General features: G+C 38.4%; 1 protein-coding gene across 2 annotated transcripts in view; it reads right to left on the bottom strand.

Annotated features, from left to right (window-relative positions):
* SLC36A4 (solute carrier family 36 member 4) overlaps positions 1 to 15,833 on the bottom strand; it is a 55,083-nt gene that overhangs the window by 33,957 nt on the left and 5,293 nt on the right. Inside the window, exons 2-4 of one of the 2 annotated variants that reach the window (XM_045087200.1) lie at positions 3,719 to 3,842; positions 2,512 to 2,602; positions 998 to 1,086 (exon numbers count right to left, since the gene is read on the bottom strand). In XM_045087200.1, coding sequence (XP_044943135.1) covers positions 998 to 1,086; positions 2,512 to 2,602; positions 3,719 to 3,842 — 304 coding nt within the window. Of the gene's footprint in view, positions 1 to 997; positions 1,087 to 2,407; positions 2,456 to 2,511; positions 2,603 to 3,718; positions 3,843 to 15,833 lie in introns of those variants that run through there. The other variant, XM_013061948.2, reaches the window with a different exon arrangement.

The following is a 15,833-nucleotide window of genomic DNA, read 5'->3' as shown; positions in this document are numbered from 1 at the left end:
GTTGGCCTATAAATCCAACCCTTGAAAAGAACATCAAATAAATAGGAATTAATAAATGCAAGGCCATGCACTGACAGAGGAGTTTTCGAAATTTCAAGAACTGCATACTCAAAGATATGTATCATGAAATTTTAAATGTTATTTTTACCAATATATTAGTTTTTATCTACTGTCAAAGTTTACATATTTGTAGAAGTCATATAATGTAATATTTGTGCTTCACTGCCTTAAATATGTAAGTATTTCAATTACAAAAAGCTTCAACTACATTATTCACTGCCTGATTATTTATTCTTAGAAGGGCATTATTTTATACATCAGCACAGGGCTTTACAATTTATTTACATATAAACTATCTTACCTAATACTCAGCCCCTGAGATAGGCATTATTTCCCCTTGTTCTATTCCCCACTTTTTTTTTCAGGTATCATTGTTATTTAAAGATCGTAAATGACTTGCCCAAAGTTATGATAACATTTAACAACAATAACAAAAAGACTTAAGATTAGAGTATTAGTTTACTAGAATAGGCAATATTTAGTTTTTAAATAGTCCATTGTGTAAGTAGAAACATTTCATGATACAAAAACAAAGAAAAAAGAATATAATTTTACTATTTGCCAATCCACAGGTCAGCAAAGAACACCAAGGCACCATACCCTAAAATGAATTTCTACCAAACAGAAGACCATCACTCTATAACTGAAAGTAGTGCTGAGGCCTCCATGTCGATCCGGATTTTTTTTAATTTACATGGTAAGAAACCATGCCATTTCACTAAACAGGGCTGTATTCTAGAAGAAGTGAATATATTCTGACCAGATTTCAATCACAGGAAATACTATCTTTTTCCATATTCATTATTTTAGACTTGACTACTACCAGATTAGAGGAAATATAATTGTTAGTTGCAAAGCACAGTTAAGACTAGCTGATGCTTTAAATAAATACATTGCTTTAAAGGAAACAGAGCACACTTAACAAATCCTCATTTACCTCTGACACAGAAAGTGACTGCAGCGTACCAAAATGTGCATGCAGTGAACCGAAATAATTCCTATAAATACAAGGCTGATTGGTCCAAGCTGTGGGGGGAAAAAATGTATAGGATTAAATATTTAAGTTTAACAAAAATTAAGCTGTCTTACTATGAATGAGACAACGGACTACTCATCTGTGTGATTCAATTTTGATGGACAAAATGATTAGTCATTTGCATATAGGAAAATTCACGATCTTGATACTGAACCAATTTCAGTAATACTTAAGACAAGTGCGTATGACTCCATCTCCACGGCTTGCTAAGCCGACCCTATGAGCACAGACTACAGGCGTGCAGTAAGGTAGGATAGACCTCACCTCCAGTAACACCCGATGGTAAGCCTATGACCATCAGTGTCCCATCGTGATAGTTAAATCTGAATGACTAAAAACTGCTGTACCCATCTTGGGCTGTGCTTGTTGAGCACTTGCTATGTGTGAAGAAGATTATTTTTAAAAGTGGTACATAAAAAATTTCAAGTATTTGTTTACTAATATTGAAGTAATGCCTGGATTATTGCAACCCAGAAAAATACTGTCAGAATTTATTTTTGTAATCAGAAATAGTTTAAGTTTCTCTAAATTAGGGTGGGCAAGTCAAATGCAGAGAGAAAGGATAGTTAAAACTGTTCTTAGCAAATTGGTAAGGTTTTAGACCTCTAATAAAAGGTTAAGCAGGGACACCTGGGTGGCTCAGTCAGTTAGGCCTCTGCCTTCAATTCAGGTCATGATCTCGTGACCTGAGATGACCTGAGATGACCCATGACTCCGGATCCTGGGATCCAGCCCCACGTCGGGCTCCCTGCTCAGCAGAGCCCGCTTTTCCCTCTCTTCTGCCTCTCCCGCCACTCATGCTCTTTCTCTCGCTCCCTCTCAAATAAAATCTTAAAAAAAATTAAAAAGACTAAATATAATTTCATTAGTTCATAAGGCAATTCTCCCTAAGATTCTCTGCAATGACAATAACTAGTTCTAACAACACTTTGCACATTTGTTTTCAAACAGTATTGTTATCCCTTTTCTTTACTAATATTCTTTAAATCTGAAAACCGCATATTTTATTCTGAATCCAAAAAACCATAAAATTTCACCAACTCAAATAATCTACTCTATAAATATATTTGTTGATATGAGTACATGGCTTACATCCCCAGAAATCTAAAAAAGTAATAAGATAAAACCATACTTGGAAAAATCAAATACTATTTTAGGCTTTCTGCCAAACACTATGAAGTATTTGAAAGTTAAGTGATTAAACAAAAAGTTAAGTAGTTAAACAGAAATGAAAAGAGTAATTAATTCTCATTTTTGCTGACTATTACTATCACTGTTTACACAATCTTATCAGTACAATCTCATTGTTACCTGGTCAGGTCATATGTGACTAGGCCAGCGGTTAGCTTGTCATTTTTGCTGTAATTAAGAGAGATAACTGTAAGTTAGATAGAGTTCACAAAGATAATTCTTACCACTATGCCTGCATTTTTTATTGCCAGTGGAAGCCCTAACAGGCCCGTTCCAATATTTCCTTTAAGCAGATGCATAAGAGTTTGCACAAATCTGAAAAGTAAACATTGTTAAGATTTTAGGAAAAAAGCTAATAAAATCACATGATCACAGTTTTAGCATTAGAAAGGAATTGAAAATCAATCTCGGCAAGGAATCAAGTAACATTTCTACTCAACCAGAAGTTGAACAGGCCAGAGGTCGTATGGACTCATGTGCTACCTCTGCCATTCAAAAAAGGAGACACAGAGGGTTATTATGTAGAGTAAATGAGATATTTAAGTGATACTATTTTTGTACATACTAAAGAAATACATAAAAGGTAATTTTCTCATAAGATGCCTGGCTGCTATGACATTCAGAATAATGCTGAAGATTATACATGGCTAGGCTATTAAAACAGAGCAATTTATTGACACTGTCTATGAAACACAGTACTAAACACATTTGATCTATGATTATCAACCTAACAGCAAGTTAACTAAAAGAAAAAGCACACAAGTCTTAAAACTATGTGAATCACCAGGTAAGATAAATACTGATTACCATTTAGACATCATGTACTCCCTAAGGAATTCCACCTAAATTTCCAAGAGGCATCAGAAGAAAGTCTCTTAGCCAAGAAAAAGTAAGTTCAACTAAGAAGAATAGTGCAAATCTTAAATGGATTGAAATAAACATGCTTGCCTAAATTTTTTTCAGTTTATACTATTTTGATCAACTAAAATCTAACTTTGCTTAACTGTCAGAGTAAGAACTTACTCAAATCTATTAATGATGACAAAATAACAAAAACAGTTCTACAAGGTTCCACTGCTTTCCCACCACCATGACTTTGTTTTATACCATTCACTCAGCATGAAGAAGTGTTTACTACCTCCCACTGTCTAACTCTTAACCATTTCAAAGCCACAGCTCATAAAATTTCTAATCCTTTCAATCAGATCTCCCTTCTTGCAAGATCCAAAGCATGGGACCATCACTGCAGCAATTTCCATGTGCTGCTCTGTCTTTTAGATGCATTTCTTCGTTCCCAAATGGACTACAAATACCTTGAGGGTAGGGACAATATCTTACTCATCTGTGTGCCTTGTGTAGTACCTGTGCTTTACCTACAGAAGGTTAAAATATACTAAATGAAAAGGAGACATTTAACCCCGTAACACTTACGAAATACCCTCCTGGTCATCAAGCTGGTAGTGCTTCTGAACAGGAAGGAGCTCTTGTTCCTGATCTTCATCCGATGTCCCATCAAAATTCTGCTCATTTATTAAGGGCCTCATTACATCCATATCTTCAAAAAGAAAAACAAAGTACTTCATTATGATTTTTAACACTGAGTTAAAGCTGGTATAAATGCATTTTTTTTAAAGAAGGGCCTACCACTGGTACTAGTTAAGTCACTTAATTTTTCCAGTCTAAGTTAATTCCCATTAATGCTTTGAGTTATAGTGTATTTAAAAAACGAGACTCATTAAAAAAAACAAAAACAAAAACAAAAAACAAAATGAGACTCATTTGCTGATTATTTTGTTTGGACAAAGAAGGGCAAAGCTTAAGTATTCAATGCAAATCTTCTTCTGCTTTGTCAACATGAGGTTTTTAGCAAATGATCACAGAGTTATGAGACTAAAAAATGTGAATAATCAGGGCACCCGGGTGGCTCAGCTGTTAAGCATCTGTCTTTGGTGGGTGTCATGATCCCAGGATCCTGAGATGAAGACCCTCATCAGCCTCCTTGTTCAGCGAGGAGCCTGCTTCTCCCTCTCCCTCTGCCAGTCACTCTCCCTGCCTGTGCCCCCTCTCTCTCTTTCAAATAAATCAATATGATCTTTTTTAAAAATCTGAATAATCAAATGAATTTTTAGCTCTTTTAGTTTCAATCATATTGTATACATACATAGTAATCATGTTTTTAAATACTTTAAGAAAATTACAGTGAGGATGAGGGGAGGGGCAGAGAGAGAGGGAAAGAGAGAATCTTAAGCAGGCTCCATAGGAGCCCAACATGGGACTTGAGCTCACAACCCTGAGATCATGACATGAGCTGAAATCAAGAGTCAGATGCTTAACCAACCAAGCCATCCAGGCACCCCCACGCCCCCGCCAAAATGTATTCTCATTTTTAGCCAAGATTTATGATGACATTAGTCATCGCTGTCTGCCTTGTTCTAATAAAATTCACTAAACTCAAATTTATTGAGATGACTGATATGCATTAGCAAGGTTTGAAATATAGAATATTTTAAAGAAGTGGAAGACTGTTCCATTCAAATACAATAAACCTGTGAACCAGAGAACTGGGGTAACTATCACTGACTGACACGGAATTTTTACAAACTTTTTATTTTGCAATAATTTAAAATTTACATTAAATTTGCAAGAGTACCAAAAAACTCCTATACACCCTTTACAGACTTACCGATTTTTAACATTCTGCCATGTTTGCCTTTTCTCTCTCAACTTTTTCTGAACTATCTGAGTAGGTTACACGTATAACACCACTTTACCCCACAGTCAGCACTTTCTCTCTAAGAACAGGAAGTTCTTGAACGTTCACATCACAGTCAACACTCAGTTTGATGTTGATGCAGTATGGTTACCTACATTCCGTATTCTAACTTCATCAATTGTACCAACGAAGTTCTCTCAGTAATTGTTTTCACCGCAGGATCATGTATTGGATTTAGCTGACTTATTCTACTGGTGACTTTTGCCATTATGTCTTTTATGATGTCCTTAATCCTCCTTTTTTTCCTTCCTTAATCTTTTACTATCCTTGTTTGTCAGGTTTGTCAGTCTCTGGGGGCACTGGGTGGCTCAGTTGGTTAAGTGTCCAACTCTTGATTCCAGCTCAGGTCTTGATCTCAGGGTCACGAGATCAAGCCCCACTCTGGGCTCCATACTCAGCAGGGAGTCTGTTTGGAGATTGAGATTCCCTCCCTTTCCCTCGCCGCCCCCCCCGCCCCCACAAAACAAAATAAATAAATCTTTCTAAAAAATGGTATCCTCTGTGGGACTAGAGGATATTATGCTTAGCGAAATGAGTCAATCAGAGAAAGACAGCTATCATATGATCTCCCTGATATGAGGAAGTGGAGATGCAATGTGGGGGGGTTGGGGGGTAGGAAAAGAAAAATGAAAGAAGGTGGGATTGGGAGGGAGACAAACCATAAAAGACTCAATCTCAAAAAACAGACTGAAGGTTGCCGGGGGGGAGGAGGGACTGGAGAGGGTGGGTGGGGATATGGACACTGGGGAGGGTATGTGCGATGATGAGTGCTGTGAAATGTGTAAACCTGGTGATTCACAGACCTGTACCCCTGGAGCTAACAATACATTATATGTCTATTAAAAAGAAATAAATAAATTTAATATTTAAATAAATAAATAAATAAATAAAATAAGCAAAAATAAATTTTAAAAAATGGTATCATCTGAAATCTACCTATTACCTATACAATAATTAATGGTCTTATTCTACTTTTGTCATTTATTTATTTATTTATTTCCCAGAAAACCACACGGCTCCCCCCACCCCCACATATGCCCTTATTCTATTCTCTCACTTCTGTGAGAGAACAACTTTTGTTGTTGTGCTCTTTCTATTTTGGTGACATATATGATGCTTTACACACTGCTACTCCAATCATGTCCCCACCCATGTCTTAGATTTACATCTACCATCAGTATATTAAATGCCTGTTATCAGTCCTCTGTCAAAAGTGTTCTCATTCTTTGGCTGGAAGAAGCCCATTCTCTTGTGGACTGTGCCTCACAATGACCTGGAGGATTTGATGAAATACAAACTGATGAACCTCACCCCGAAGGCTCTGATTCAGCAGGCCTGCGGGGGGCCTGAGAAGATGCATTTCTAAGTTCCTGCGTGATTCTGATGTTGCTGGTCTGGGAACCACACTTTGAGAACCACTGTGCTAGTAGATCCTTGAGGATGCGCTTACGGCACAGCATTCCCTAAGTTCTCGAACACTTTAAATTGTTTTTCTATAGCCTTGCTACGATGGACAGCTAGATATAACACCTTTGACTCACACTCTCTATCCTTGAGTTTCTTGAAAATGCTATTCCACTCTTGGCTTGCTGTATAAGCTACTTTTGAGAAGTCTAATGCCAAACCAATTTTTTTAGCCATTACATACTGTGTTCTTTGCTTGAGATCCTGAGGAATTTTTCTTTGACTTTAAGATCTAATGGTTTTACCATGATACGTCCTGGGCTTAAGCATTCTGAGTCAATTTTCCCAGGGATCAGTGGGCCTTTTTAATATATAGATTTAGGTTTTCTCTTATTTCTAGAAATTTTTCTTGGATTATGGCTTTGACTATTTATTTAGTTCAAATATTGTTTTTCTTCTTTAGAGCTTCCAATTGTATGTCAGATCTCCTCTGCCCACCTTCCACTTCAACCACTTTCTGACCCTTTTAAAGTCTGCCTTTACCTCATTTAAATTCTCCTTCCAAATTAAATGAATCTTATTAAACTTTCATTTCAATACATTTTCCCTTGGACACCTTGTACCTTATTATTTACTTATGATTTTGCCTACCGCTAGGCAGTTCATGGACAGGGATCCCAATTTGAGAGCAGTGCCTTCTGTTGGCATAGGAATGATGCTGACTTACTGGGGTTACAGGGAGCAAATGGTGTATCTTCAGTTCTCTTCGTTTCTGCAGGATAGTCACTTCCCTACTCACCCTCCACCCCCTGCTCCTTACTTCCTTCTTTCTTTTCACCCCCAAGTATTAGAGGGACATCTCAACTGCTCCTTGTATCTCCTCCTCCAGAAGCAATGTTTTGCCGAGGCTGCTGTGTGACTACACGTCCTAATGCCCTCTTCTCTCTTCCAGAGATTCTAAACAACTCTCTTTAAAGAGTTCTTGCAGCAGCAGGAACTCTGAAATTTGCTATTTTTTTTTTCTACATGTAATGTGAGGTTTGTGGTAGCTTTGTCTCCTACTAATGCTAAAAGAACAACTTCATGAATGGTTTACTTGTGCTTCTTTTTGAATTAACAGGTTCTGGGGGAAGGACACGTGACGAAATTAGGATTTAGGTAGCCTCCATTATCCCGGTACTAACTGGAACACATGACAGCATTTTTTCATAAAAGTAATGTTATTCTTTGAGATACCAGAAGATGCTTTAGCTTTGTATTATATATTTTTGTAATGCATTTTGAAATCAGGAAGTATGATCAGCTTTATCAAGATTGTTTTGGGTATTTGGGGCCTTTTGTAATCAAAACAGTATCACATTGGCATAAAGATAGACATACAAACCAATGAAACAGCACAGAGAACCCAGAAATCAATCTTTATGGTCAACTGATCTTTGACAAGGGTGCCAGGAATGCACAACTGAAAAAAGTCTCCTCAACAAATGGTCCTAGGAAAACTGAATATCCACATGCACAAGAATGAAAGTGAGTATTTATCTCATACCATACATAAAAATCAACTCAAAATGTATTCAAGACTTGGATACTTGAGAAAGCTTCAGATGTTGGTTTTGGCAATGATTTCATGGATAGGACACCAAAAGCACAGGCAACAAAAGCAAAAATAGGCAAGTGGGAGTACAATAAACTAAAAAGCTTCTGCACACCAAAGAAAGCAATCAACATAGTGAAAAGCCAACCTACAGAATGGGAGAGAATATTTGCAAACTATATATTTGATAAAGGATAGATTTAGGTTTTCTCTTATTTCTAGAAATTTTAATTTCTAAGATATATATTAAACTCCTACAACCCAAGAGCAAAAAAAAAAAAAAAAAAAAAGACCAAAAAACAAAAAAACCCTAGAGAACCAATTAATAAATTATCTAAAGATTTGAACTGATATATTTCTCCCAAGAAGACATAGAAATCCTCAACAGGTTTATGAAAAGATGTTCAATTTCACTAATCATCAAGGAAATGCAAATTAAAACCACAATAAAATACCACTTCATACTAAGGGTGGTCATTGTGAAAAAACAGGCCAACAAGTAATGGTGAGCAAGTGGCAAAACAGGAACGCCTGCACACAGGTAGTAGGAATGCAAAATATTGTGGCTATGAAGGAAAACAGTACAGAGATTCCTCAAAAATCTAAAAACAGAAGAACCTATGACCCACAGTCCCACTTCTGAATATTCATCCAAAACTACTGAAATCAGGAACTTGAAGAGAGGCTAGTTACTTCCATGCTTAGTTTAGTGCTAGTCACAAGGACCAGCACGTAGAAACAATGGGCACTGACAGATAAATGGATAAAGAAAGTAGAGGTCTACTTACAATGGAATATTATATAGTCTTCAAAAAAATTCTGCAATATGCAACAACACGGATGAACCTTAAAGACATTAGGCTAAATGAAACAGGCTAGTCACAGAAGTTCAAATACCATGATTCCACCTATATGAGGATCTAAAATAGTCAAACTCATAGAAGCAAAGATTACTGTGGTGGTTGCCATTGGGGAGGGAGAACAGGGAGCTGCTAATCAACATGTGTAAAATTCCAGGCATGCAAGGTGAGTAAGTTCTAGAGACTGGACAGACAACATTGTGCTGATGGATGACAACACGGTACTGTACACTTAGTATCTGTTAAGAGGCCTAGATCTCATGTTAAGTGTTCATACTACAATTTAAAAAATAAACCACTGGGGGAAAAAATGCTTGAAAATAGTCTATGCTTAAGTCATTTAAATATTCTTCCTCTAGGGCCACCCAGATGGCTCAGTTGGTTAAGCATCTGACTCTTAATTAAAGCTAGATCATGATCTCAAGGTCCTGGCATCAAGCCCCACATCAGGTCTGCACTCAGAAGCAACTGTACTTGAGATTCTCTCTCTTCCTTTTCCTCTGCCCCTTCCCCAATCACTCTCACACTCTCTAAAATAAATAAAGAAATCTCTTAAAAATATATATTCTTCTTCTAATAATATTACTAATATGTGTGAAGTAAAATCCAATGAATTATCAAAAACTCCAAATGCCCGGAGTGTAAATTAATGAGTATTTTCTAGAATTCAAATTCCCCAACTTCATCTTTGGGTAGTTTTTCTAACCCTCTGACCTGCCGGACATTGTGGGATTTCAAAGTGGTTCAGTCTAAACCTGCACACAGTGAAAATTAAGTGATTCTCAGTATTAGGGAGCTATGTCACATTTATTCCAGTGTTTTTTAGTATTACAAATTAAGGTCAGCTTTGGTTTGAACAGATTCTTATCATTTTCTGTTATGCTCTGTACAAAGAAAATTGATACTTTATCTTGTAAAACCACTAGGGCTGCCTAACAAGGTACTTCAAAGTGGGTAGCTTAAAGAACTGAAATTTATTATCTAATAGCTTTGGAGGCTAAAAGTCCAAAATGAAGATGTTGGTATGGTTGGTTCCTTCTGAGGGCTGGAAGAGAAGGATCGATTCCAGGCTTTTCTCCTTGGTTAGAGATGGCCGTCTTCAAGTTCATAGGGCATTCTCCCAGCACGCGTGTCTGTGTCTTAACTTCCCCTTATTATAAAGACACAAGTCATCCTGGATTAGTGTCCCACCCCACTCCAGTGTGGCCTTATCTTAACTATTTACATCTACAATGATCCTACTGTCAAATAAGGTCACTTAAGGACTGAAGAGTAGGACTTCAATACAAATTTAATTGATAACAATCATCATTATTTGTTACATCATCTTTAAATAGAATCATGTTAATATTTTCACTCCAAATTTCATTTCATTGCCCTTGCTGACTCTTGAGTTCATTTGCATTTTTATTCATTCAGTTATTCAAATTGTCAGTTATTTGAACTAATTTCTTTCTGCCAGAGGCTGTACAGTATGTTTTGTGTATACTAAGCACACTATTTAAGTTCTCCATAAAGACAGTTATCACTACCAACATCTCAAAAGCTGAACAATCTGTTATTTGAAGCATACTTCCCAAGAAGTACTGACTTGCAATGGCAAGTCAGGAAAAACGTTTTCTCGCAACTTAAAAAAATATGAACTCTGAAGGATAAGTTTACTTTTAATGTCATCACCAGATAATTTGTCATATCTTTTAGTTAAGCCTGAATTTGTAGAAGTGTTAAAATAATCTATAGTACTAGTTCTACTAGTTCCATAATTCACAGAATCAAGTTTGTTTGTTGTTGTTGTTGTTTTAAGATTTTATTTATTTATTTGACAGACATGAGATCACAAGTAGGCAGAGAGAGAGGAAGGGAAGCAGGGTCCCCACCGAGCAGAGAGCCCGATGCGGGGCTCGATCCCAGGACCCTGGGACCATGACCTGAGCAGACCTGAGCAGAGGCCCCAACCCACTGAGACACCCAGGTGCCCCAGAATCAAGTTTTTAAAATGGGATTATAAGGTATCCTCAAATTCCCAACTAAAAGTTGGCTGGGCTCCCAGTCACTCTTAACAAATTTACACTGAGTAGCAACTGTCTTGTTTAATTTTAACAGTGTAAATGACTTATGGTTTAAACTTTTCCTCACTTCTTAAATTCATTATTTCCCAACTTTATGTGGTCTAGGAAACATTAAATATGACTTACTTGAAAAGTAACTTTTCTTTCTTTGGTCTAAATCCATTTGTCTCACCTTTCACCTTTAAAGCCTTAATAAAATTTAATAATTCCAGGAAGCTTCTTGAACTACAACAATGAGATTAAAGAGTCAATTTTTTTTAAAGTTGAAACTATTTGAAATAAAAATAATTCTTAACAATGTTAGGAATTTAAAAAGTACACATTTATAAACTGTTTCGAATAGACCATTAAAGCATTGTGAAACATTATTAGCTAAGTTCTAAGTATATGCTTAAACGTATTTTTTAAAACTACATTTAAAAAAAAACTCTCTAAGTTTTTCTCTGCGACTTCACCTATATTATTTAGTTGACATTACATACTAAGAAATACGCATCTGTTAAACGAAGTAAACTAAGAGTAGGTGAAGAAATTGGGTTTTAGGCCTGATTACATTAACTTGAATGATATAAAATAGTTACTGACTCTAAAGAATACATTCAAAGACACCTAACTACAAGTACTTGAGAAAGTGATACACTTACATACCCAAGAAGTTGCATCTTTAAATGACAAGAGCCCACTGAGGCCTGGATTTCTGAGGCTGAGATTTATTAATAAATAGAGTCTCAACCAGTCACTTATGACTTTCAGAAGCTCCAGGTAATACTTCAATAAAAAATAAGAAATTGTATTTTTGTTCCAAAGTTTAGCATACAGTATAGGAAAATGCAGTATATTTAACTCTTGAATTCTTTGCAAGAGGTTTTAACACTGGCATAAGCCATGAGAACGAGTGGAGCATATGCACCTGCTTGGTTATCTTCAGAGTTACTGAATGCATATGTAGATGGCAGAAGATCAGCTGGAAAGCTTGAAAAGATTTTCTGAACCGTGCTAGGGACTCTGGACTTGATCTCAGAGGCTGTGAAAAGCCAGAGAAAGAATTCAAGGGGAAGCGGTCAGATGTGCATTTGGGTAGCATCACCTTGGCAGCAGTGTCAGCAACAACTGGAAAAACGGCAGGACTGGTCTCAGCAAGGCCAATCAGCACACAGTGCAGGCAAGAGACCGGTGAGGGCATGAATTAAGCTAGCTTGGTTGAAGAGAAGAGAATGGTTATTCAGAGGAGAGACACAACAAGACTAGTTAACCAACTAGACGTGGAAGATAACGGAACAGAGGATGCTTCCTAGGTGACCGCAGTGGAGAAAACGGAATGGATGCTAATGTCCCTGAGAAAAGAAACACAGGGAGACAGTGTCATGTGATCCACAGCCCTGATCTCAAATTTAGAAGCCTGAGCTGAATCCCAATCCTACCAGCACTAGTTCTGGGAATCTAAGCTAGTCTGGTGACTTTAGTTCTGCCATAAGGAATGATTTCTCTTCCCTCCGTGGCCTTTTTTCTCTTGCTTCTGGCCTTCACATATGCTGTTCCCTCCTGAATCATACTCTATTTTCCCGTTCCCTGTTCTTCCCATCCAATTTTGTCTAACCACTTAGTCTAACTATTCCTTGCTCATCTTTCAGGTCTCAGTTTAGACACCACCATCTCCCAGTAGCCTCCCTCACCCCAAGCCTGGCTCAGGTCTCTCCTGTGGGTGTTCCCACAGCACCCTACAACCCTCCTGTAATACACTGTATTGTAATGGCCCATTCTATTTGTCTGCATTCTCCATGAAGTGACAGCAGTGATGTCCGACTTGTCTGCTAGTGGACCCTCGATATCTGGAATGCAGGAGATGAGGGACAAATAAATGCATAAAAGAGAAAGCAGCATGTTAAGGAGGAAATACGAGTTGAATTTTTAAATCATGTAAACTGAAATTATATCCTGAATGAGCAGTCAGGAACAGGGTCTAGAAGTAAGAAGAAAACCTGGGGCTAAATATAAAGATTTGAGAATTACATCAGAAGGTAGTTAAGAAATAACTGGGATCAAAAGGCAGGATGACGTCACTCAGAGATTGTATGGAGAACAGAACTGAACACCGAATAATAGAGATCCACTAACATTTTAAATTCAAGTAAAAAGTTGGCAAAAGCAACTGAAAAGGAATGATCAAAGGCTGCACTGAGTTTGGTACAAGAGATATTCAAAATAGTAAGCAAAAGATTAAAATTTTCAAATCAGTCTTGTCAAGATCCGCAACCCCTTTCCAGTGAGCAGCTTCTAGCTCAGGGTCAAGGAAGGCACCCCTACCCACCATGTCCTTCCCTGGCTTATTGCACACTGTGGTGTCACTGTTACCCTCTCTGATCTTATCTCCTACTACTCTTCCCACCGCTCATTCCTCTGAACTCCACGTCAGAGAGGTAGAGGCGGGGACAGGGGGTAGAACCGTGTCCCTCATTGCTCCTGGACCCATTCCATTGCAGAAAACCAGAAAGATGTGTATGTGGAAGCCATCAGCAGGATGTTTTAGACTGAATGTTTGCATCCCCCTAAAATTCATGCATTAAAACCCCATCCCCCAATGGGATAGTATTGGGGGATAGGGCCTTTGGCATGTAATGAGGGTTAGATAAAATCCTAACATGTCCTTCTAAGAAGAGGACACTTCTTAGCACGTGAGGACACAGCAAGAACATGGCCATCGGTAAACCAGGAAGAGGGCTCTCACCAGAACTGAATCAGCATGCATTTGCTCTTGGACTTCCTCCTCCCTCAGAGCCCTGAAAAAGAAATGTCTGTGGTTTCAGTCACCCAACTGAAGGTATTTTGTTCTAAAAGCCTGAGCTGAGAAGACAAGGGAGTTGCCTTTCTTGGCACAATAAACTCTGAAGGCCTTGCCTTTGGGTTTGCTAGAGAAGAGAGTGGTGGTGAGCACAAGGACGGCTTTGGGCATGTGAGCACCGCCGGGGGAGCACAGAGCAGGGGCCATGCAGAGGCGCGAGCACGGCTCGCTCAAGAGGCTCCACGAATGGAATGGCATGGCCTCTCCCCAACATCTACTGCCAGGAGCCCCCATCACAGAAGCCCAGTGCCTCCTGATGGAACATACTCACGCGAGAGGGTGCCATCCTTTCCAGTTCAGTTTCACAAGTATTAACACCTATGTGTCAGGCATTCAAAGATGCTGGGAAAAAAGCAATTCCTACAACTAAGAGAAATTCTTAACCTCATGGAGCTCAAATTCTAGTAATGGAAGAGACAGTTAAGTGAGTAAATAGGGAGCATGCTAGTGTTCGATACTCACAAGGAAACTAGGGATTGGGAGGGAGAGCCCGTAGTTTCAGTTAGGACAGCCAAATTAGCTCTCCTGGAGAAAGAAGGATTTTAAAGAAGACCCGAAGATCTGATAAATATTGTGGATATCTAGGGGAAGAGCAATTAGGCAGTGGGAACAACAAAGACAGAAGCCCCAAGGGTGCAGAGAGCCCGGTGTGTTTAAGTAGGAAGGAGTCCAGAGTAATCAGAGAGGAGAGGACGAGGAGGAGGAAGGTGTGAGGTTAGAGAAGACAGACGGCACACCACTTTGCAGACCATTCCCAGTGATAGGAAAGCCACCTACAGCAGTGTTGTACAACAGAAACATCATGTGAGCCGGAAGTAACTTTTTCTAATATTTACATTTTTAAAAAGAGGGAAAAGCAGCAGGTAAAATTAATTTAATAACAGGTCTTATGCAACTCAATAAATCAAAGTATTATCATTTCAAAATGCAGTCAACATAAAAAATTACTAACCAGAATTTTACATTCTATTTTTCATAGTAAGTCTTGGAAATCCCGTGTGCATTACACTTACAGCAGATTTTAATTTGGACAAACCACATTTCAAATGCACACAGGGCTAAGGACGATGGCACTGGACAACACAGAAATAGAGAGTTCTGTGCAGAGGAGTGATGCAATCTGATTTGTATTTTAACCAGGGCCTATCTTCTCATGTGTAAAATGGGAGTAGTAACTTCTACCTCACAGGGGTTTTATAGTAATGAAATGAGGTTATATTCAGGAAGCACAGAGCCTAATTCTTGGGATGTAAGTCTTTAATAAATACTAGTTTTCTTCCTCTTCCTACACAAAGAGAGTTTTTTGGCTTTTTTTTTTAAGATTTTTTTAAAAGACAGAGATTACAAGTAGGCAGAAAGGCAGGCAGAGAGAGGAGAAAGCAGGCTCCCTGCTGAGCAGAGAGCCCAAGTGGGGCTCAATCCCAGGACCCTAGGATCATGACCCAAGCCAAAAGCAGAGGCTTTAACCCACTGAGCCACCCAGGTACCTCATTTTTTAAGATTTTTTAATTTATCTGAGAGACAGACAGAGAGAGAGCACACAAGCAGTGGGGAGGGGCAGAAGGAGAGAGAGAGGCAAACTCCCCGCTCAGCAGAGAGCCCGATGTGGGACTTGATCCCAGAACCCTGAGATCATGACAGAGCCAAAGGCAGAGGCTTAACCCACTGAGCCACCCAGGTACCCTGAGAGATTATTTTTTCTTAAAGATTTATTTATTTATTTTTACTAGAGAGATAGTGCATGCACGTGCAGGGGGTTCAGGAAGAAGAGGCAGAGGGAAAGAGAATCTCAAGCAGACTCTGCTCAGTACAGAGCTCAATCTCAGGACCCTAAGATCAAGACTTGAGCTGAAACCAAGAATCAGATGCTTAACCAACTGTGTCACCCAGGCGCCCCCACGATGATATATCATAAGCAAATTATGCTGTATAGGATTTTAACTGTTGACAAGAAGTTGTCAGTGATTAATAATTCTGAGCATTTATGAACCTACAAACTGCTATAAT

Source organism: Mustela putorius, unplaced genomic scaffold, assembly GCF_011764305.1.
Source record: "Mustela putorius furo isolate JIRA1106 unplaced genomic scaffold, ASM1176430v1.1 tig00001069_pilon_pilon_pilon, whole genome shotgun sequence".
NCBI classification, from domain to species: Eukaryota; Metazoa; Chordata; class Mammalia; order Carnivora; family Mustelidae; genus Mustela; species Mustela putorius.
The sequence above is the reverse complement of the archived record's forward strand: the minus strand, read 5'-3'. Positions and strand labels throughout refer to the sequence as shown.